Here is a 24851-nt window from a genome sequence, read left to right as displayed (position 1 = left end):
TGGAGGGGGGGTTTGTTAAGTTTAGGCTGCAGGTAGGGTGTGTTAGGCACCACCGGGCAGGGGTAAGGAACTAAAGGGAGAGGTTAGTATTGGGCTGCAGTAAGGAAGAGCTAAGGTGGGTACACACTGACAGATATCAATTGATCAGCAGATATATCTATGGACGGATCAGGCAGTGTGTTGAGCATACACACTGCCCGATCCATCGAGGACTGACGTCATGAACTGGGAGGGGCGCCCACCCAGTTAAGCTGTCAATCACCGCCGGCCGCCACAACATGTGTACGGGCGGTCGGCCGACAGCCCGTACACACACAGCGACGCGCCAATACATCGGTAGATATATTGGCCGTCGGCTGTGCTGCGGGGCTGACGCGATATGTATGTGAACGACATAGTTCAGACATATCGGCCATACACACTGGCCGACGGACCTGCGATATATCGGCCGTTCAAGAGAGCGGCAATATATCGGCCAGTGTGTACCCACCTTTAGGGGTAGGAGGTGAAGTTAGAATACTTACCTTGACCCTATTGGGATCATGACCATTGGAATGTATATGGTGAAATCATTGTGTTCATGGAGAATAGTTGGGGCTTGTTGATAGTGATGATCATTAAACTTGTATTTCTGCCTGTTCTCGTTGACATCTCAATATTCTTTTCATATGTTGACCAGGAACAGTGGTCCTATTGTCTGCACACCCTGCACTTTGCATCCAAGTTAGGTATAATGTTGCTCAGACTATTTTTTTTTTTTTTGTAACTGATTTAGTGTGTGTGTGTGTTAGATATCTACTGCATCTATCAAAATTTTACACACTATGTAGACAAGTGATTGGAACCCTCCCACACAAGCGAAATGCGTTAACCCAGAAGGACTGGCCAGCTCAGAGTCTAGATCTTAACCCTACTGAGAACCTCTGGAACAAATTGGAGCGACTTGTGCATTGTAGACCAACTCGACCTTCTTCAGTGTTGCAGTTGATCACTGTACTTTAAGGCGAAATAGAAAACATCCTGTCTGCTGTTCAGGAATTTGTGGACAGTTTGCCAAGAAGGGTGTCTGCAGTAATCATTGCATGTGGTAGGCCTACAAAGTACTGATGTCAATAAAATCTCGTTCATCTATTTGCTCTTAGTGTCCAATCACACTTTTTGTCTACATAGTGTGTGTGTATATATCTCCTATATAATAGCCCAGATCTGTGACTTTGTGACTCATTTGCTAACGCTGGGCGGAGTCACAACACTGGGCGGAGTTAGTTAAATGAGTCACAGATCTGGCCAAATCTATAGGAGACTAGGAGCAGAAGCAGATAGTATGGGCATGGCACAGGCAGGGGTGCATACCTCCCAGCTTTCTTCAGGTAGAAGGAGGGACACACACTCGGCGAAAAGGGGGCGCGGCTTCACGGGAGGGTCCCCGTTTTCGTCAGTGAGGGGGCATGCCCAGCACTCTGTGAGCTGCTGGCATGCCCCCAGGGGCTGATTATGAGTCCAGGGGGCCCAGGGCACTTGAGACAGGGGAGCCCTATCTCATTGCTGAGCCTGCTGTGGGTTGGGGGCGTGGCCTAATCGCGGACGCGAGGCCACGCCCCCGTATGCAAATTCCTGTTTTTTAAATGGAATTTTGGCCCCTCAGCTAGGGCTAAATACAGAGGAGGTGGTCGCTCCCCCCTACACACCCGCACAGGCAGAAGAAAGCAGGAAGACTGCTGCCTCCCTGCAACACCACAGACCTGCCAACACGCAGCAGCGTGTGCTGACTGTAGGACAATGCTGCTGCTGTTGCTGGCAGGACGGGGGAGCTTCTGAGCTGGGACAGAGCTACTCGAGCCGGAGGGCCCCCTAAAACTGTGGGGCCAATGGTACGTACCGCCTGCCCCCCCCTTAATTCGGCTCTGCTGCTGGAACCCCCCCTTAATCCATACCCCCTGATGCCCCCTCTCCCTCTGTCTCCACTATTCACCGCTGCTCTGCTAAGCAGAACAGCGAGTACAGGAGCTTCCCAACTGCCCCCCCACCCCCACCGCGGGACACTGCGACCCGCGGGTAGGACTGCCCCGCGAAAATCGGGACAGTTGGGAGGTATGGGGGTGTGTGAGGGGGTATGCCGTACAGACAGACGGGCACCGGCTGACTGTGTGCTTGACCCCCCACATCAGGACACTCAGCAGGGTCTCTCTGGCGCTGAGGAGCGTCACTTTCTGGCAGACTCCACGCTTCTTAGCTGCAGTTTTGTGGGGCACCTGCCGCTGTGCAGGTTCCGTACTGCCTCTGTGATCTCCAGCCCCGGCAACCCCACCGCTAGCTGAAGCGCTGCCACCCGCAGTGAGGTGCGCCCAGCTCCTTCACACAATTTAGCCGGCGGGTAGCGCTGCAGAAGTCCGAGCTGCTTGCATGCTCCGACCCCCTCCAGCCGCAGCGACTCCTGGGCGCTAACCAGTCACTCCCAGTCTCCCCTTACCACAGTGCCCAGCTGCCGCGAGGTCCGCGCCGCGTGCATGCTATGACCCCCTCCTCCCTCCTGCCGCAGCGTCTTCTGGGGGCTAACCAGTCACTCCCAGTCTCCCCTTACCACATTGCCCGGCAGCTGCGCGAGGTCTGCGGTGTGTGACTGAGGAGGGGGGGGAGGGATGCGGACGGGCAGAGGAAGCAGGACTCCAGCCTGAGAGAGTCAGCCATGCCAAGTCTCCACCAGCAGCAGATCCCAACAGGTTGGAGTGGAACAGCAGCAGTCAGCAGCAGTGACTCCGGTAAGACATCTGTCTGTCACCACTGTTCTGTCCCTAATACCAATTTCTCCCGTGCCCTGTGTTCTGTCATGTACCCGTCACCCCTGGCCTTGCCCTGTCACTGTTATCCTTGCCCTGTCACTGTTATCCTTGCCCTGTCACCCTTATCCTGGCCCTGTCACCCTTATGCTGGCCTGTCACCCTTATGCTGGCCCTGTCACCCTTATGCTGGCCCTGTCACCCTTATGCTGGCCCTGTCACCCTTATGCTGGCCCTGTCACCCTTATGCTGGCCCTGTCACCCTTATGCTGGCCCTGTCACCCTTATGCTGGCCCTGTCACCCTTATGCTGGCCCTGTCGTGGCCCTGTCGTGGCCCTGTCGTGGCCCTGTCGTGGCCCTGTCGTGGCCCTGTCGTGGCCCTGTCGTGGCCCTGTCGTGGCCCTACCCTGGCCCTGTCGTGGCCCTACCCTGGCCCTGTCGCCCCTACCCTGGCCCTGTCGCCCCTACCCTGGCCCTGTCACTGCATACCCTCCAACTACCTTTTTGGCAGGTACAGCACCCGCAGCGCCTCCAGACCCCTCCCCAATGCACCACACCTCCGCACCTTCCCCTCCACCACATGCGGCACTCCACCCCTCCCCCACACGCTCAGCCTCCAGACCCCCTACACCACCCGCGGCTCCCACTCCTCCGCCCCTTCACCACCCACAGCACCTCCAGATCCCCTCCACCATCCACCCCCCATATATGTCTCCCCCCACACCTGCCCCCCTCCACCCGCAGCATCTGCAGAACCCTCCTCCATCCGCGGTCCCCCCCTCACCCACCCCTCCCCCACCCATGGCACCCCCGCATTTGCCCCTCCACCACCTGCAGCACCTCCGGACCTCCTTCCCCATCCGCTGCACCACCCGTACCTGCCTCTCCCCTACCCCACCCCCGGCACCCCCGCCCCTTCCCATCCCACAGCACCTCCGGAACCCTTCACCCATCCGCAACATCCCCACACCTGCCCCTCTCCCACCCGTGGCACCCCTGCCCCTCCCCCACCTGCAGTGCCTCCGGACCCCTCCCCCATCTGCGGCCCCCACTCCTCTGCACCTCCCCCACCCACAGCACCTCCCGACCCTTCCCCATCCGGGCCGCCCCGCTTCTGCCCCCCCTCCACCGCAGCATCTACAGACACCCTCCCCCATCCACAGTCCCCCCCGCACCCGCTACATTCTGTACATCGTGCCCTGCAGGTGCTGTTCACGCCGTCGCAAGGGGCTGCGCCTCCTTCACCATCGCACGCCCTTTCATTGTGCAATATTTAACCACTAACAAAGGAATGCAGGTAATACTCCATATAATACAAATATTGACCCCCAGAAAGGCATGCAAGGGTTAAGGGGGCGTAGCCCCTTGCGACGGTGTGAAGAGCGCCCGTAGGGCGCGATGAAGCACCTAGTATATAATATGTGACAAGGATCACATATACCAGGTAAAGTTCAAGCAGCAGATTCATTCTTTCTCCAGAACTTGGTTCAGTCACAAGGTGTAACAGCGGTTTACATCAGGTTACAGCTAAGATTTCATGTTCTGATAATTACAACGGTACAGATTACAGTGGCTCCTAATGTAACCCAAACCCCCTGGCTAGCTAGTCCAGCATCAGGAGCGTTGTACCTGTGTACAGACAACATTCTTAAAGGCAAGTAACAGGTGCTAGCAATCAACTTGGCTGCAGTTCATTCCTGACCCAAACAAAAACCTGGACTGGATCCATGTTCAACTGCTGTTACATGCTTTGAGAAATCATGCTGTCCTTGCCACAATATATGGTACAGAATGCTGTGCAAAAATTTTTGGCCAGGTGTGGGAAAAATGCTTTCAATAATAGAAGTTTTAATAGTTTCTTTTTATCAATTAACAAAATGCAAAGTGAATTAAGAGAAATCTACAGTAAATCAAATCACTGTGGTGTGACCACTTTTGCCTTCAAAACACCATCAATTCTTCTATGTACAGTTAGACACAGTTTTAATTTTTGTAGGAACTTGGCAAGGAGGTTGTTCCAAACATCTTGGAGAACTAACCATATATCTTCTGTGGATGCAGGCTTGATCAAATCATTCTGTCTCTTCATGTAATCCCAGACAGACTTGATGATGTTGAGATCAGGGCTCTTCCAGGACTCCTTGTTCTTCTTTATGCTGAGGATAGTTCTTAATGACATTGGCTGTATGTTTAGGGTCGTTGTCCTGCTGCAGAATAAATTTGGAGCCAATCGGACTCCTCCCTGATAGTGTTGCATAAAGTATGTACATAAGTAGCTGCCTTTATTTCTCTTACGTCCTAGAGGGAGCTGGGGACTCCGTAAGTACCATGAGGTATAGATGGGCTCCGCAGGAGACATGGGCACTCTGAAGACTTTAGAATGGGTGTGCACTGGCTCCTCCCTCTATGCCCCTCCTCCAGACTTCAGTTAGATCCTGTGCCCAGAGGAGACTGGGTGCACTGCAGGGGAGCTCTCCTGAGTTTATCTGAAAGACTTTTTGTTAGGTTTTTTATTTTCAGGGAGCACTGCTGGCAACAGGCTCCCTGCATCGTGGGACTGAGGGGAGAGAAGCAGACCTACTTAAATGATGGGCTCTGCTTCTTAGGCTACTGGACACCATTAGCTCCAGAGGGTCGGAACGCAGGTCTCACCCTCGCCGTTCGTCCCTGAGACGCGCCGCCGTCCTCCTCACAGAGCCGGAAGATAGAAGCCGGGTGAGTATTAAGAAGAAAAGAAGACTTCAAAGGCAGCAGAAGACTTCAGATCTTCACTGAGGCCATTGCTCCCACACAGACACACAGCAGCGGGCACTGTAAGGGTGCAGGGCGCAGGGGGGGCGCCCTGGGTAGCAATAAAAACCTCTTGGGACACTGGCATATAAACTAGATACTGCGGAGGCGGTATATTTATAAACCCCCGCCAGTATAAATAATTTGAGCGGGACCGAAGCCCTCCGGTGAGGGGGCGGGGCTTGATCCTCCAGCACTAACCAGCGCCATTTTCTCCACAGCACGCTGCAGAGAAGCTGGCTCCCTGGACTATCCCCTGCTGAACAAGGTTACAGAGGGCTAAAAAGAGGGGGGCACATTTCATTGGCGCAGTGAGTGTATAATATATATATATATATATATATATATATATATATATATATATATATATATATATATATATATATATATATATATATAGAGAGAGGAATCGCAGGTCCGGCACTCCATGCTTGGATCAGCAGCTGCGGCGGTGCCCTCACAGGGAAAACAGTATAATTTGCAGAGGTGCGGCACTCGTACCAAATAACCAGACTTCAGAAGCAAAGAAACTTTTGCATCATCATGCAAAAGTTTCTTTGCTTCTGAAGTCTGGTTATTTGGTACGAGTGCCGCACCTCTGCAAATTATATATATATATATATCTATATATATAATATATATATATATATATATATATATATATAACAATACAGTTCGGCACTCCTAATAAATAAGTTGCAGCATGCTCCGGTGCCCTGCCTTGCAATAGCAGTATAAAGACCCAAATTGGCTGGCACTCTAAGAGGCTTGTAAATGACCACAGACGCAGTTGCTGAGAAGCCAACGTTTTAGGGCTATGCCCTTTTATCAAGACCAACTGTATAACACAAAAACAGACATTTATACATTACCACAATCACCTCGTGCACGGACATCCACCGCTATCCGGGAGACCCGATGACGTCATGGGCGCGCGCCGGCGACCCGGCGTCTCCTGGGGTCGTGGTATAGGGAGTGTGTACCATCACCATGGAAACCTAGCGGAGCTGGATACAGAATTGAAAGATCTATGACAGCAGGGGCGCAGGAACATACTGGCTACTATACAGCACATGAACCAGTGCTGTTTAAACAGCATAAGCTAGATGACCGTACATAAGCTAAATATATATTAAGCCTGTATAACACCTAAATTACAAGGTCTAACTGCACACCATGTTAACTGTTAAATAGCAGAAGTAACTATAGAAACAAAAAATAACTAAAGACTACCTGAGCGATCAAATAGTCTAGCATCAATATTTAAATATATAATGAATACAGGGCAAGATAAACAGCAGACAAGAGGTCTATCTACAGATTTAAGGTATGAAGGTTTTAAGAAGCATGCATACGACAGCACGTCATTGAGTCCTAATGGTTTGACTGTTTGAAGTGTGTGGATCCAGCGGGATTCCTTTTGTAGAAGAATGCGACCACGATTTCCACCTCTAGCATTTTCAGGGACTCCATCGATGATTTTATAACGGATTGATGCTAGGTTATGTTGTAACTCCTGGAAATGACGAGCAACTGGTTGATCCGACCCACGTCCTTCTAATGCAGCTCGTATACTTGAACTGTGAAGGGCAATCCTTTCTTTAAATTGTCGTATAGGGGTATATGCAATTGCGGTCGAATTCCCGAAATTGTCGAATTTCGGGTCATTTTCGACCAAAAAAAAAAATCCGTGAACATCCGTGAGTCAGCCCAGCCTTTAAAGTAACAAAAATAATTACAGGTTGCGTCTCCCTTATCCAAAATGCTTGGGACCAGAGGTATTTTGGATATGGGATTTTTCCGTATTTTGGAATAATTGCATACTATAATGAGATATCATGGTGATGGGACCTAAATCTAAGCACAGAATGCATTTGTTACATATACACCTTATATACACAGCCTGAAGGTCATTTTAGCCAATATTTTTTTATAACTTTGTGCATTAAACAAAGTGTGTCTACATTCACACAATTCATTTATGTTTCATATACACCTTATACACACAGCCTGAAGGTCATTTAATACAATATTTTTAATAACTTTGTGTATTAAACAAAGTTTGTGTACATTGAGCCATCAAAAAACAAAGGTTTTACTATCTCACTCTCCCTCAAAAAAGTCCGTATTTCGGAATATTCCGTATTTCGGAATATTTGGATATGGGATACTCAACCTGTACAATGTAACTTACTCAGCAGGAAGAGTGGCTTCTCCTAGTCAGCAGTGAAAGCACTGTGCTGATCTAGTGGTTTAAATACCACACCTTCAATTGCCTCAACTACCTCATATCCTGTGAGTATTAAAAGAAAAACTAAACTAAAAGTCACAAAAATGGTATAAGACCATTAGTATATAAGGGTCTAATAAAATGTGCATGCATTCCCAACCTATATAAAAAAATAAATTAAAATAAAACTTATGACAAAAGGTATATATGAGCTTAAGTGGAAGCAATTAGGTTTACATGCGTTCCACTTAGCCCTATATGACCAGCCATGCCAATCAAAATGCAGTTGGTAACCATTGACACTGATATTATGGTTTAATTAGCTCAGGATAATTAGTTTAGGATGTCCTTAACACAATTTTTCACCTATATGTGATTAGCCTATGCTAGTACATATAATGTGTGTGCTAGTAAGTTCTGTCATATGTTATATATTATTATTCCTGCCATTAGTAAACATTTATAGTTCATCTTTTCATTAATATTTATTAGACACTCCCTATACCTTTAATATATATCACCTAATTGTTCCCACTAGGGCTAAGTGGAACGCATGTAAACCTAATTGCTTCCACTTAAGCTCATATATACCTTTTGTCATAAGTTTTAATTTATTTTTTATATAGGCTGGGAATGCATGCACATTTTATCAAAATCAAATTATACACATACGGGTGCTTTGCTCAGACCGGCAGTAGCATCGGCTTGGGTTTGTAGTACGGTAGCAGCTTGGACAGATACCTTGTCAGCTGACATTGATACCCTAGATAGGGATACCATTTTATTGACCTTAGGTCACATTAAAGACGCAGTCTTATATATGAGAGATGCTCAGAGAGACGTTGGGCTGCTAGGTTCAAGAGCCAACGCCATGGCGATTGCTGCTAGGCGAGCCCTGTGGACCCGCCAATGGACGGGTGATGCCGGCTCAAAGAGGCATATGGAAGTTTTGCCTTACAAGGGTGAGGTTTTATTTTCGGGAAGGTCTCTCGGACCTGGTTTCCACAGCTACCGCTGGTAAATTTACTTTTTTTGCCTTATGTTCCCCCCACAGCAAAAGTAAACACCACAATATCAGATGCAGTCCTTTCGGTCGCATAAATCCGGAAGAGGTCTGGGCTCTTCCTTCCTCGCCAGAGTTAAGGGTAAAGGGAAAAGAATGCCTGCCACGGCTAGTTCCCAGGAACAGAAGTCCTCCCCGGCTTCTACTAAATCCACCGCATGACGCTGGGGCTCCACTGAGGGAGTCAGCGCCGGTGGGGGCACGTCTTCGACTCTTCTGCCACGTCTGGGTTCAATCAGACGTGGATCCTTGGGAGATGGAAATTGTATCCCAAGGCTACAAGCTGGAATTCGAAGAGGTGCCTCCGCACCGATTTATCAAATCGGCCTTACCAGCTTCTCCCCCAGAGAGCTGCAATTCAAAGGCTGTGTCAACAGCAAGTGATTGTCAAGGTTCCCCAAGTTCAACAGGGGAAGGGGTACTATTCAATCCTGTTTGTGGTTCCGAAACCAGATGGCCCGGTCAGAACCATTCTGAATCTAAAATCCCTAAACCTGTACTTGCAAAAGTTCAAATTCAAGATGGAATCGCTCCGGGCGGTTATCTCCAGCCTGGAAAGGGGGGATTTTATGGTGTCAATGGACATAAAGGATGCATACCTTCATGTCCCTATTTATTCCCCTCATCAGGCGTACCTAAGATTCGCTGTACAGGACTGTCATAACCAGTTTCAGACATTGCCGTTTGGGCTTTCCACGGCCTCGATGATTTTCACCAAGGTAATGGCGGAAATGATGGTGCTCCTGCGCAGGCAGGGAGTCACAATTATCCCATACTTGGACGATCTCCTGATAAAAGCGAGATCGAGAGATCAGTTGCTGAGAAGCGTGTCGCTCTCACTGAGAGTGCTGCAGCAGCATGGCTGGATTCAAAATCTACCAAAGTCACAGTTGGTTCCAATGACTCGGCTATCGTTCTTAGGCATGATTCTAGACATGGAACAAAAGAGGGTTTTTCTTCCAATGGAAAAAGCCCAGGAACTCCAGAACATGGTCAGAGACCTGTTAAAACCGAACAGAGTGTCAGTTCATCAATGCACTCGAGTAATGGGAAAAATGGTGGTGACTTACGAGGCCATCCCATTCGGCAGGTTTCATGAGAGGACATTTCAGTGGGACCTTCTGGACAAGTTGTCCGGGTTCCATCTTCAAATTCATCAGAAAATAAGCCTGTCCCCCAGGGCCTGGGTGTCTCTCCTGTGGTGGCTGCAGAGTGCTCACCTTCTAGAGGGTCGCAGGTTCGGCATTCAAGACTGGGTTCTGGTGACCACGGATGCGAGCCTCCGAGGATGGGGAGCAATCACACAAGGAAGAAATTTTCAGGGACTATGGTCAAGCCAGGAGGCTTGTCTACACATCAACATTCTAGAATTAAGAGCCATATACAACGGCCTACGACAAGCGGAGAATCTTCTTCGCGACCTACCGGTTCTGATTCAATCAGACAACGTCACAGCCGTGGCTCATGTAAATTGCCACGGTGGGACAAGGAGCAGAGTGGCAATGGCGGAAGCCACCAGGATTCTTCGCTGGGCAGAAAATCACGTAAGTGCCCTGTCAGCAGTCTTCATTCCGGGAGTGGACAACTGGGAAGCAGACTTCCTCAGCAGACACGATCTCCATCCAGGAGAGTGGGGACTTCATCAAGTAGTCTTTGCAGAGATAACAAGTCTTTGGGGACTTCCTCAAATAGACATGATGGCGTCACGCCTCATCAAGAAGCTTCGGAGGTATTGTGCCAGGTCAAGGGACCCTCAGGCAGTAGCGGTAGACGCCCTGGTGACACCATGGGTATTTCAGTTGGTCTATGTGTTCCCTCCTCTTCCTCTGATCTCAAAAATATTGAGAATCATAAGAAGGAAAAGAGTGCAGACAATACTCATTGTTCCGGATTGGCCTCGAAGGGCCTGGTATTCAGATCTTCAGGAGATGTTCACAGAAGATCCATGGCCTCTTCCTCTCAGGGAGGACCTGTTGCAGCAGGAGCCCTGCGTGTTCCAAGACTTACCGCTCTTACGTTTGACGGCATGGCGGTTGAACACTGAATCCTAGCTGGGAAAGGTATTCCGGAGGAGGTCATCCCTACTCTGATAAGGGCTAGGAAGGAGGTGACGGCGAAACATTATCACCGTATCTGGAGGAAGTATGTATCTTGGTGTGAAGCCAAGAATGCTCCTACGGAAGATTTCCACTTGAGCCGTTTTCTCCACTTTCTACAGACAGGAGAGGATATGGGCCTGAAGTTAGGCTCCATTTAAGGTACAGATTTCGTCCCTATCTATATTCTTTCAGAAGGAATTGGCTTCTCTCCCAGAAGTCCAAACTTTTGTAAAGGGAGTGCTGCACATCCAGCCTCCCTTTTGTGCCCCCAGTTGCACCATGGGACCTTAACGTGGTGTTACAGTTCCTAAAATCTCACTGGTTTGAACCTCTTCAAACGGTTGAATTAAAATTTCTCACTTGGAAGGTGGTCATGTTGTTGGCCTTGGCATCTGCAAGGCGGGTGTCCGAATTGGCGGCTTTGTCTCACAAAATCCCCTAACTGATTTTCCATGTGGACAGAGCAGAGTTGAGGACTCGTCCCCAATTTTTGCCTAAGGTGGTTTCATCGTTTCATATGAACCAACCTATTGTGGTCTGGTGGCTACGGGAGACTTGGAGGATTCCAAGTCCCTTGATGTAGTCAGGACCTTAAAAATTTACGTAGCCAGGACGGCTCGGGTTAGGAAAACGGAGGCACCGTTTGTCCTGTATGCAGCCAACAAGGTTGGCGCTCCTGCTTCTAAGCAGACTATTGCTCGCTGGATCTGTAACACGATTCAGCAGGCTCATTCTACGGCTGGATTGCCGTTACCAAATTCGGTAAAGGCCCATTCCACCAGGAAGGTGTGCTCTTCTTGGGCGGCTGCCCGAGGCGTCTCAGCTTTACAGCTTTGCCGAGCAGCTACTTGGTCGGGTTCAAACACCTTTGCAAAATTCTACAAGTTTGATACCCTGGCTGATGAGGACCTCATGTTTGCTCAATCGGTGCTGCAGAGTCATCCGCACTCTCCTGCCCGTTTTGGAACTTTGGTATAATTCCCATGGTCCTTACGGAGTCCCCAGCATCCTCTAGGACAGGGGGGAACCTTTTTTCTACCAAGGGCCATTTGGATATTTATAAAATCCTTTTGGGGGCCATACAAAAATTATCAACTTAAAAATGAGCCTGCCCCAAGTAGATATGCTCCCCCGTAGATATGCTCCCCCGTAGATATGCTCCCCCGTAGATATGCCCCAAGTCACTTGTTATGCCCCAGTAGATATGCCCCCAGTCACTTGTTATGCCCCATCAGTTATGCCCCCTAGTAGCGATACTTACTTACACACACACACACACACACACACACACACACACACACACACACACTAAAAGAAATAAAAACCACAATACTCACCAGCCCCGCTCCTGCTTCCGGACCATTGCCCTCTGTCTGGCCGCTCGCTCCTCAGAACTATGGGAGAGAAGTCATGACATCTCTCCCATAACGCCGCACATTGCCAGAGCCGGAAGCCGGAGCTCAGGAGTGAGCTCCGGCTGCTACTGAGGGTAAGAAGCCAGGGGCCCACTAGTAACAAAATCTCAGCGGGCGCCCGGCTAGGTGAGCCTGGCCGGGCCGGATCAAGTGGTTTTGTGGGCCTTATACTGCTCTCGGGCCTGAGGTTCCCCACCCCTGCTCTAGGACGTAAGAGAAAATAAGATCTTAAACCTACCAGTAAATCTTTTTCTCCTAGTCCGTAGAGAATGCTGGGCGCCCGTCCCGGTGCGGACTTATTTTCTGCAAGGCTTGCATATAGTTGTTGCTTACATAAGGGATATGTTACACTTAAGATCAGTCTTTGTCTGATACTGTTTTCTTCATGCTGTTAACTGGTTGCGTATATTCCATGTTATACAGTGTGGATGGTGTGGGCTGGTATGAATCTTGCCCTTAGATTAACAAAAATCCTTTCCTCGTACTGTGTCCGTCTCCTCTGGGCACAGTTTCTCTAACTGAGGTCTTGAGGAGGGGCATAGAGGGAGGAGCCAGTGCACACCCATTCTAAAGTCTTTAGAGTGCCCATGTTTCCTGCGGAGCCAGTCTATACCCCATGGTCCTACCGGAGTCCCCGGCATCCTCTACGGACTAGGAGAAAAAGATTTACCGGTAGGTTTAAAATCTTATTTTCTCAGAATTAGGGACACCATTTTTATGGTGATTTTAAATATTTAAATTATGTTTATTGGTGTCTGACTTGCTATTCCATTTCGTGTCAATTTTTTAACAGTACAATCTTGACATCCTGCTACCTACAGTTTGAGCCAAATGCTTAATTGCATATTTAAGATGGATTTATCTTTCCTTCCTATTAAGTTACTGGTCATCCTGTTTTTCCACATAATGTGAAACCCTTGTAGTAATAGGATTATGTGATGGCAACTTTGTAAAAGTTATTGAAAGAAACCTAGACAGAAATTTACTGGTCATATTCAGACATATTCAATTGTGTGCAGATTTTTGAAAAACCCTGAGGCGAAATTTTTTTTAACACAGCCGCTGGGTTTTTCTTATTCAGCTTAAGGAGAGCTAATGAGTCACTGATTTCTATAGAAATCACTGGTGTTTTTCTCACATCCACAGAGCCAAGTCTGTTTTTTCCTTTAAAATAAATAAATAAAATATAGGACAAATCGTTGGTATTTGCTCTGGAACCCCTTGGACACTGGCTGACTAAGCAATTGGAAGAATACAATTAGCTTAATTATTCCTTAAGTACTCAGTCCCCTGTCACCCACTGTCAGGTGTGTGTCCGGTTTCAGCAGCAGGGAGCACTACACTCCCAGCATCTTCCTCCACAATAGAGTGGAGATGACAGGAAGCCGTGGAGATCCACCGGAACAGCCAGAACACAGTGTTCCATGGCTGTAGTTTTTTTTAGTTTTCGCCCTTCGGGATTTTAACCGCAAAAAAAAAAACCCCGACCAATTTATTTTTCAAGTCTGTAGTGGGAGTGCGCAAACCCACAGTAATACAAAATTGAGCGTGAGAGCTGTGAAGTGTTTCCTATTAATTTGTCGATGAGGAAATTCATTTTTGTAAATTTCAATAGGAATTAATGCTGCTTTTTTTTCATGCAGTTCCAATGGTCTGAAAAATCCCAATTTTTGGTTAAAATGTGAGGTCTGTCCTCAGAGCGAGCCCCTAGGACACCCCCTCCCCCATGACTAATTAGACAATTGGACGTTTCCTATTGGCTTAATTAGTCCAATAACTACATGTTATTGCTCATTGACAAAAATAGGATTACCCAAAATAAAAAAAAAGTTAATTTATGAACCCAAAAAGTATTTATACTATCTAATAAACTGCAAAAAATACTAGTATTTGTAAAAAAAAAAAAAAAAAAATGTAAATTGACCTAAAATTGCCCCAAATCATGTTTATTTTTTATTTGCATTTTTCTTTTAAAGAACTAATATTTTTGGGGGACCGTAATAAACATATGTTTTTTTGGGGGTGTTTATTGAGAATTTTAATGGTGCTCACCATTTTGGCATTGGAATACCACTATTTGTATAAAAAATAAAAATTATATGGTTGATTTTATCCAAGATGCCATCCTTCTCAATGTGTCAACTTATCCTCTGCCTTTGGCCGCTTGATTAGTTAAGCCTCTGTATCCAGATAAAGGTAGAAATAGGCTCTTAAGCAACTTAAATTGCTGAACAAAGTAATAACTTGTAATTCTTTTGACTAGTTGATAAATGTTAATGAATTATTAAATTACCAGTTTGGCCTGAAAGGACACTTTTGGTAAGGGTGCTGCCTTGTAATTACAAGGCTTCAGTAGAGTAAGGTCAGCTATGGGAGTTCTTTGGTAATTGACAAATCTTTTGGATTACAAGCAATGTGACAGTGCTTATATTTTTGTGGGATGAATATTGGGTTTTATAGCATAGATCAGACATTCTTTCTGGTCCTCATTAACCTGGCTGGTTACTTACTAAGCATAATTGAAATTGGTCTCTGGCATATTTATGTTTGATTACATTATCAAGACAGGGCTTGACAAATTGTTCTAAAATCTAGGAGCCAGGATGAAAGTGTGGGAGCCAGTCCACTGCCTTACCTTCCACCCCCCCCTCCCCAAAAAAAAAGTATTGAACAACCCCCCCTTCCCTACACAGAGACGCATTACTGAACAACTCCCCCCACCCCCACCCCACAGGTGGCAGGCATAACAGTCAGTGCAGGTTGGGAGTGACAGGCAGAGCAGTCAGCGCAGGCCAAGATGGACCCTTAGCACATGCACTCCTGTGCATGAAATAGTCGCCACAATACAAGCACGCCCACGAATCTCCGCTGGGACTGAAGAGGATCTGCTTCCACCCTCCCTGCATAATTTGGTAGTCGGGCAGAAAAATCTAGGGGCCATGGCAAGCTGGCCCCTGGGATTTGTCGAGCCCTGTATTAAGGTGTTAGTTCAGGTATATGCAAAATGTTTTACTCGCCTCCTGCGCTTAATATCTGATGGTGTGACACTGTCTCAAGTGTTTCATGCTGAAGTACTTTGCACAAATTATGTATGTTTCACGGGGGTATATGCAATTGCGGTCGAATTGCCGCAAATGTCGAAAAACGGGGTATTTTTGACACAAAAAAATATTCGACAATGCAGTATAGTACTTTTCGACAAAAAAAAATTACTTTTCAGATTCGACTTTTTAAAATTCAACAGTTGTCAAATTCAACATGTCTGCAATGGTAAAAATGCGGCTTTTCGACAAAAGTATATTCAATTGAAGAATGTCTATTCAACAACAGTGCTTTTCGACAGTAATTTCGTCAATTTCATTCCGCCTCACTTTGCTGGCGGAATCTAATAAAAATTTTTAAAAACATGTTTTTTTTTTTATTGCTAATAGCATATCTATTTATATTAGAAGGGATTAGGTACTTGGTTTGTCTATTAGGAGACATAACTATTATTTATATATTTTTTAAAATAATATTTTTTTAACTGAATATAATAGAGAGAGCATGGTTTTCAGTGGGAATGGGTTAAAATCCAGAAAAAAAAAATGCGCGGGGTCCCCCCTCCTAAGCATAACCAGCCTCGGGCTCTTTGAGCCGGTCCTGGTTGTAAAAATACGGGGAAAAAATTGATAGGGGATCCCCCGTATTTTTAGAACCAGCACTGGGCTCTGCGTCTGGTCCTGGTGCAAAAAATACGAGGGACAAAAAATGTAGGGGTCCCCCGTATTTTTAACACCAGCACCGGGCTCCACTAGTCAGAGAGATAATGCCACAGCCGGGGGACACTTTTATATCGGTCCCTCGGTGGCATTATCTCTCCAGCTAGTGGAGCCCGGTGCTGGTGTTAAAAATACGGGGGACCCCTACGCTTTTTGTCCCTCGTATTGTTTGCACCAGGACCGGACGCAGAGCCCGGTGCTGGTTCCAAAAATACGGGGTATCCCCTGTCAATTTTTTCTCCGTATTTTCACAACCAGGACCGGCTCAAAGAGCCCGAGGCTGGTTATGCTTAGGAGTGGGGACCCCACGCAATTTTTTTTAGGGTTTTTTTAAACTATTTTTGTGCCGTCCGAAAAGTCGAATCCAGGACGCACTTATCCGTCAATTGGTCCGTTTTTCGACAGCGGGACTGTCGAATTTGTTTTTTATTGAATGTCGAATTCCGGCAACCGCCGGCCGGGATTCGACGGTCGACTTGTGTCGAAAACGGGCTAAAAAAACTGGCTAAAAAAAGACGCAATTCGTCCGGAATTGCATATACCCCACAGTCTTTTAAAGTGTGCCTAAATTTGTGAGAAGGTTAACAAGCATTTTCCTGAAATGTTATGGTTTGTTTTGGTTTTTAATCAAATTGGCACTTTCATCATTGAAGAAAACCGTTTTATTTACAGTACCTGGTGACTGATGGAGTGTTGTATCAGACTACACAACCGTAACGTGGCTGTGAAAATAGAAGCCACAACCCACTCTCTTCTGCAAGGCATATTGATAACACTGCCTTCCTAACTGGAAAAAATAGGGTTGTAATTGTTGGCTTTATAGTCACAAGCTGGATTGGACATCATACTGTCCTTTTTCTTTTTGACTCCATTAGAAAAGTAAATACTTCTGTTTCAAGTTGAGTACGTCTGTGTGTTATTGGTAACTCCATTTTGTTTCTTTATTGTAGGAATGCATCCTTTCAGGAATAATGTCAGTAAATGGCAAGAAGGTGTTGCACATGGATCGTAACTCTTACTATGGGGGAGATAGCGCTTCCATCACACCACTGGAAGATGTAAGATTGTACCTTTTATCTACAAACCAGTATTGGGGTTGTGTCTAACTTGTCTGCACAATGTTTACACCTTGTAGTACCCAATAAATAATATTAACAAATAACATTGATAGAAGTTGCCATTGTTTATTCCCCAACCTAATTTACAAATATTCTACTGATTGTCAAACTATATAATTTAGTAAGCCCTTTTTCTCTTACGTCCTAGAGGATGCTGGGGACTCCGTAAGGACCATGGGATATAGACGGGCTCCGCAGGAGACATGGGCACTCTAAAGACTTTAGAATGGGTGTGCACTGGCTCCTCCCTCTATGCCCCTCCTCAAGACCTCAGTTAGATCCTGTGCCCAGAGGAGACTGGGTGCACTGTAGGGGAGCTCTCCTGAGTTTCTCTGAAAAAGACTTTTTGTTAGGTTTTTTTTTTTCTCTCCAATATATATTTTATTGAGGTTTACAAGAAACAACAATTAGCAGCAGGAAAAAGCATAGAACCCGACCATTGTATAGAATCATGATAAATCACGTACTAACTAGTCAGAAGGGCGGAGGGGCCTAGAGCAGAACCTCCCATTTTCCATTTTCTAATATAAAACGGCAAAATTATAAAACAGATTTGTATACGTCATATACGAGCCATTCTGCAAGAACATCAATCGTAAATCTGGTATAAAGACAAAACAAGAACTTAAAAAGTATAACATTCTGATGCATTCACCCCATCGGGGAACACAAAAACCAAAAACAATAAACTAAAACACAGAATAAAATAGTACCCGCCAAGGCCAGGGGATCGCCGACCCATCCATGGAGAAACCAACAAAGCTAGAGAAGATACACAGTCGACGGAGAGCCATAGAGAGGGAGTAGAAAAAGGGGATAGAAAAAACTAAGGTATGTGCAGAGACTGGTGTGATAAGGAGGGGAGAAAAGGGGGAGAGGCGGGGAGGTGGAGGGAACTATGCAGTTATGGGAGAGAAACTGGAAGGATACCAGCCAGGACTTGTTGGCCATACCATGTGGTGCAGCAAAAACTCTGCTGAATGGCTAGTTTCGTTCGAGTAGGCAGCTTGTGTATAAACCGGCCCCAACATTGAAACAGCGCAGGGGTTAGTATTTCTTTATTGAGGGATGTTTCCAGCCAATCCATCGTGAACAGAAAGAGCAGCCTAGAGGTCGCCAGTGATAGGGGGGGGGGGGGGGGGGGACCATCAACGCAGCCCAGAAGGCCTGAATGTGAGGGCAATGCCAAAAGCAGTGCATGAGATCAGCTAATGGTGCTGAGCATTTTATGCATTTTGCTGAGTCCGATAAACCCATCAAAGAACTCCTCTTTGGAGATATGTAGGCTCTATGTAGGATCTTATAGGACATTTCCTGGTATAAGCTAGCCGGGATAAGTTTTAAAGAGGCTGTAAAACTATTTAGTACGGCATCGGGAGACATTGAAGGTATTTGAGAGGACCATTTCTGAAGTTGAGCGAGGTCAGTAGTGGGTACATGTTCCGTACGTATGCGGGCATAAATAGTCGAAATGGAGTATGTTCCGGAGCGTATCTAGGGAATTGATAAAGTCTGACGGATGAAGATGGGATAGGACAGATTGTATATAGTGTGAGGCCTGAAAAAGTAGAATGCATGGTGAGGAAGAATGTCGAATTTGGTTAATACATCAGCAAAAGAAAGCATCCTTTTCCTAGAGTCAAGAAGGTCACCAATCTGTGTGATCCCAGCCGCGCGCCAAGTATTGAAAGGAAAAGAGGCCTGACCCTTCTGGAATTACAGGTTACCAACCAGAGGGAGAAATAATGAGTAACTATATTGCAGCTTTAGAGATTTTCTAGATAATCGCCATGCCATAATGGTAGAGGTTAAGAGTAGGTTGTCGAGGTGAGGGGGCGACAATTCAGATCTGTTCGCGTGAAGAAGAAAACTTAAGAGACAGGGGGGCACAAAGTTGGGAATCAAGCATCGAGTCGGTAAAGACTGACGTACCTCTAAGCCAGTCCATAGCGAAACGAAGAAGGCACACTCTATTGTATTGCTCTATGTCCGGCAAATTCACACCCCATTCTGTACCGTCTGGCACAGTTTGAAGAAGCTTATTCTGGGTCGTTTATTGGCCCAAATAAATTTAGAAATAGAGGAGTTAAGGGAGGATAGATCAGATTTTGAGAGCATGATTGGAACCATCTGGAGGACATAGAGCAATTTGGGGAAGCTAGCCATCTTAACTAGGTTGCAGCGTCCCAGTAGATTGAGGGGCAGTTTTTGCCAGAGTGCTAGTTCAGTCTGAATTTTAGTAAGAATAGGGCGTATGTTGTCAAGGTAAAGACGAGTAGGGTCAGAGGGGAGAAGGATCCCAAGATACGTGATGTGGGTGGGGGCCCAGCGAAACGGAAAAGTGTGTCCCACCCCGTGGTGACCTGAGTAGACAGGGCCAGAGCCTCAGATTTGTTATAGTTGATGGAGAAACTGGCAAAGGAGGAGAAACGTTCAATAGTGTTCTGTAATGCCGGAATAGATTGTCTCGGGTTAGAGGTAAAAAGGAGGACATCATCCGCAAATGCCAGCACTTTCACCTCACTATTACCTATCCTAATACCCCGGAAAACAGATAGGTTGAGGATATACCGTAAAAAAGGTTCTAGAGCCAGATTGAAAAGAAGGGAGGAGAGGGGGCATCCCTGTCTAGTCCCTCTTTCAAGAATAAAGGGAGATGAGGGAACATTATTGACCACCACCTGCGCAATAGGGCTGTTATAAAGGGAGTCGACAAGGCCACGGAAGTTCTCACCAAATTGTTGATAAATCAAGACTCTAGCTAAGTGAGGCCAAGCAATCTTGTCAAAAGCCTTTTCTGCATCAAGGTTTATCAAAATGTTATCAGTGATATTGTGAGTGCGTGAGTAAGTGATGGCCGCTAAGGCGGTTCTAATACACTGTACAGATTGTCTATGTTTAATAAAACCCATCTGCGCAGGTGATATAATACGGTAAAGGCAGGGCTGTAGTCTGTTGGCCATCAGTTTCGTGAGAATTTTGAAATACTGATTGAGAAGGGAGATCTGTCTGTAGGAACTGGGTAGGGAGGGATCCTTGCCAGGTATTGCTAGAACTATTATAGTAGCCTCATTAAACCTAATTGGAGTACATTTGGAGATAAGAATATGATTATAAAGAGACGCAAGAGTGGGAGCAATCTCGTCACGAAGCATTTTATAAAACTCCGCGCCAAAGCCATCTGGGCCAGGGCTTTTATTGTTAGGTAAGGTCTTAATGACGTCAACAACCTCCAGAGAGTCTCTCTCCTTTTGGGTCAAGACCGGGAGGGCAGCCTCCTCTAGAAAGGAGCGATTAGCCTCCAAGTCATCAGGGCCTTTGGCGTATAGAGATTGATAAAAGCTCCGAAATTCGTTGCATATGGTTTCGGGGTCAGTGGTCAGTGTGCCCGAGTTATCGATTGTATTCACCCATGTGCAGGATTTAGCCCTTGATTAAATTGGGCAGCAGTTTGCCCGACTTATTGCCCCACCTGTGAAATCTGTTGCGTTGGTAGTCATAGGATAGTTGGGCTCGTTCCGTGAGGAACGGATCATAGAGGAGTTTGGCAGAAAGGTAAGCTTCCTTGTGTGCGGGGGTGTCATGGTGGGTATATCTCCTGTACGCAGAGGTGAGTGTGGCACTTAAGGTCTGTAATTGGGAAGAAAGTGAGTGTAGGACATTGTGTCCGCGAAGGACAGCCTTGGCCGCGCCCCAAAATATTGGCGAGTCTAAACTCTGGTCGTTATTATCTAGATTGTAATTGAGCCAGGACTGTTTGAGATGGAGAAGGAAATCAGTGGAGTGACGCAAATATGCAGGGAAACGCCACCGAGGGATACTACGGGGAGGCAGGGTCAGTCGGATGTGGAGAGATATCGGGGCATGATCTGATATAATAATATTCTCAATAGAGGTGTGAGTAACCTTGGGGAGGAGGCCAGTGACAGTAAAAATATAATCAATGCGAGAATGGGATTAATGAGGATGGGAGTAGAAAGAAAAGTCTTTCTGAGTGGGATGTAGTATACGCCAGGGGTCTAATAGGTCTAGTTGAGTACAGAAGGAGGAAAGTAACTGAGCGGAGGGTGTGTTAGTGGTGGTACGTACCCCGGATCTGTCCATGGATGGGTCGACTACCAAATTGAAATCCCCGCCGACAACCAATTTTTGGGTACCCCAATTAAAGAGAGTCGTTAAAAGATCTGCAAAAAAGGAGTCAGGTGAGATATTAGGTGCATATAGATTGAGAAGGTTATAAACAGTGTTGTTGATACTTGTATCTAGTAGCAGAAATCTACCCCCAGGGTCACAAAGCTTTCTGAGTACAGAGTATTGTAGGTTGGCGTGGAATAATACCGCTACCCCCCCTAGATTTAGAGTGATGCGGAGAGGAGATACATTCTCCGATTCAAGGGGCACGTAAGGCGTGTCTAGGGTCATCTAGCCAATGTGTCTCTTGGAGAAAGACAATATGAGGGGACATACGTTTTAGGTGTGATATCACCTTTTTCCTTTTGACCGGGTGATTAAGACCCTCCACATTCCAGGAGACAACACAAAGTGATGTGGCATCTGGATCTCCGTCTACATGAGATAGTGGGTGGGCATTAGCAGACATATCAACCCACCCCTACCGGGAAGAACACTAGCAATAAAATGTAGAAGATAAAACAGGGTCCCAACCCGTCCCAGCGAGCGGGGAGGGATTCCCCCCATGGAGGGAAGGGGTCCCGGTCTAGGCAAGCATAATTAACAGAACATATAAACAATAACAAAAACATCAAAGTATCAAGATAAGGAAAAAACAAATCGAGAGTGTGTAGTATTCGTACTCTGAGCAATCTGTACGTGAGACCCGAGCGCAGGCTCGGATGGCAGAGAGTTAGTATCAGGCAGGAGCAGACATCGGTCAAGTGTTTTCTAGCGAGAAGTGCCGCTTGGCCTCCTCGGGATCATCGAAGAATTGCGGTCTGCCATCCTCCAAGACCCTGAGGCGAGCTTGGTAGAGCAAGGAGAATTTTATCTTTGCATCAAAAAGGTGTGTACAGATAGGAGCAAACTCTCTGCGCCTCGCGGCCACCAATGCAGAGAAGTCCTGGAAGAGGAGGAGACGTTCGCCATTGACTGAGAGGCTAGCAGTCTTGCGGTAGTGGTCAAGAAGTCTTCGTTTTGTCCGCATAATTCAGGACCCTCATAATCACCGGGCGAGGACGTCCAGAAGAATTCTTGCGTTCAGGCCCCAACCTATGGGCTCTTTCGATGACGAGAGGGACTCCTTTCATAACCATGGATAGTTGTTCCGGAATGCCTGACGAAAGGAGATCTAGGAGCTCGTGGCCTTTTATCGACTCCTGGATGCCTATGACCCTCAGATTGTTACGCATACTGCGATTTTCAAGGTCATCTAGCTTCTCTGAGAGGTCAGAGACCTCCAATTGCTTGGCTTGTAAGGAACGTTGTGCCTCTTCTAAGTTATCCTACAAGGTCGATATCCTCCGCTCCGCTTCGTCGAGGCGGGTGGAGTGTTGACTGAGCAGGGCCGATGAGGATTCTATGGCTTCTTTAATGCCCGCCAACTTCTCATCTAGGAGAGGCCCCAAGACCGCCAGTAGGTCTTTATGCTTCATATTGGGTTGTTTCACAGGTGGTCGTGATTTGCGGGAACGCTGAGACAAAACGCGTGTAGTCGAGTGATCAGAATCTGGTGAATCGCCACAGGGAGTGTCGTCCTCGAGATTGCGGAGTAGTGCCTGCGGACATTACGGGCAAAGGTATCAGGAACTTTTCCATGCAGGAGTATCAGAGAAAAGGGGCGACCACAAAGCGCAGAGAGCCCAAGTAGTAAAGGGTGTAGCGGGTCTCGCATACTAGGCAAACACATTCAAAGTAACCACATCCCGGTTACGGTACTCAGAGGTGTGGAGGTCTCCCAGCCGGGGTCAGAGATAATACTTGAGGCAAAGACGTGCCCCAAGGCGACAGCGGGCCAGCGTGCGTGGAGATAGTATGTTCCCTTTCTTGAGACTCCGAAGCAGGCAATCAGATGGGGAGGGGGGGGGGTGAGGAATACCGCCACCGGAATGTTTAGCGGAGGGGTAGGGAATGTCCTCACGCAGTAGGAGCCAGGACCTGTCCTCAGGCTCAATAGGTGCAGAGCAGGTGGGTCTAATTGTCTAAGGGAGGCAGGTGTGTCCAGGGGCCAGCAGAGCCTTCCTAATAACAGCCCACTACTTCATCAGCAGGCCGGGTCGTGTGGAGCATCAGCCTCTCCCCTCCCACCTACACTGTGCCAATATTTATCAGGGGGCTGCCAAGCCAGGCAGTAAGTAGGGCAGAGGGACCCCTGCTGGTAGCAGCTGTAAAACTGCCACCTCAGAGGCAGCGCAGGTGGGCTAGCTGGCAGGCTAGTCGGAGCCGTCTATTCAGAGGGGTGGAGGGAGTGCATCTCCCGCCGTCACGCTCCTTCCAGCGGCTCGGCGGGTCAGCGGCAACAGGTCAGCTCCGGCTGCAGGGACGCTATCAGGCTCCCTCCACTGCGTCCTCCGGGCACAGCGCCACACGGCCTCAGGTGACGGGAGATAGCGGGGTGTAGCGGGCGGTGTGGGGTCGTCTAGGGGTGCCGCGTGTAAAGGAAGCTCGTAGAGGGTGATCGCGGTCCTCCCGGAAGTCCGGCGGAATCGTGTCTAAATCGAGGTCCCGGCTCCGACGTGTATACCAGGCCGCAATCCGCGGGAGCCTCCAGGCGCTCCCCGATTCCGCGGCTCTGGTCAGGCTGCAACGGTGATAAGGGGGCTTGGGGGGGGGGCGGTAGACAGTGGAGGAGCGAGTCTGAGCAATCCAGGAGGGCAAGGAAGGTGACATAAAAGCAGGTGCTCAAGCAAGCTGCTACTGCTCTCCTCCGGTGCCAGGCCACGCCCCTTTTGTTAGGTTTTTTATTTTCAGGGAGCACTGCTGGCAACAGGCTCCCTGCATCGTGGGACTGAGGGGAGAGAAGCAGACCTACTTAAATGATAGGCTCTGCTTCTTAGGCTACTGGACACCATTAGCTCCAGAGGGTCGGAACGCAGGTCTCACCCTCGCCGTTCGTCCCGGAGCCGCGCCGCCGTCCTCCTCACAGAGCCGGAAGATAGAAGCCGGGTGAGTATTAAAAAGAAAGAAGACTTCAAAGGCGGCAGAAGACTTCAGATCTTCACTGAGGTAACGCGCAGCGATAACGCTGCGCGCCATTGCTCCCACACATACACACACAGAGGGCACTGCAAGGGTGCAGCGCGCAGGGGGGATGCCCTGGGCAGCAATATTAACCTCAAGGGGCACTGGCAAATAGATTAGACACTGCAGAGGCGGTATATTAAACCCCCCCCTGCCAGTATAAATAATTTGAGCGGGACCGAAGCCCGCCGCTGAGGGGGCGGAGCTTGATCCTCCAGCACTAACCAGCGCCATTTTCTCCACAGCACACTGCAGAGAAGCTAGCTCCCCGGACTCTCCCCTGCTGAACACGGTTACACAGGGCAAAGAAGAGGGGGGCACATTTAATTGGCGCAGTGAGTGTGTGCTGGCATACTCTGTCTCTCCAAAGGGCCTTATTGGGGGACTGTCTCCATATAGGTAT

The 24851-nt window shown here is 47.7% G+C and overlaps 1 protein-coding gene across 1 annotated transcript in view; it reads left to right on the top strand.

Moving 5' to 3' along the window:
• Window positions 1–24851, top strand: part of GDI2 (GDP dissociation inhibitor 2) — a 203189-nt gene that overhangs the window by 41113 nt on the left and 137225 nt on the right. Inside the window, exon 2 of the mRNA XM_063926788.1 lies at window positions 17087–17194. Coding sequence (XP_063782858.1) covers window positions 17087–17194 — 108 coding nt within the window. The remainder of the gene's footprint in view (window positions 1–17086; window positions 17195–24851) is intronic.

The sequence above is a fragment of the Pseudophryne corroboree genome, chromosome 6 (genome assembly GCF_028390025.1).
Source record: "Pseudophryne corroboree isolate aPseCor3 chromosome 6, aPseCor3.hap2, whole genome shotgun sequence".
NCBI lineage: Eukaryota > Metazoa > Chordata > Amphibia > Anura > Myobatrachidae > Pseudophryne > Pseudophryne corroboree.
The sequence above is the reverse complement of the archived record's forward strand: the minus strand, read 5'-3'. Positions and strand labels throughout refer to the sequence as shown.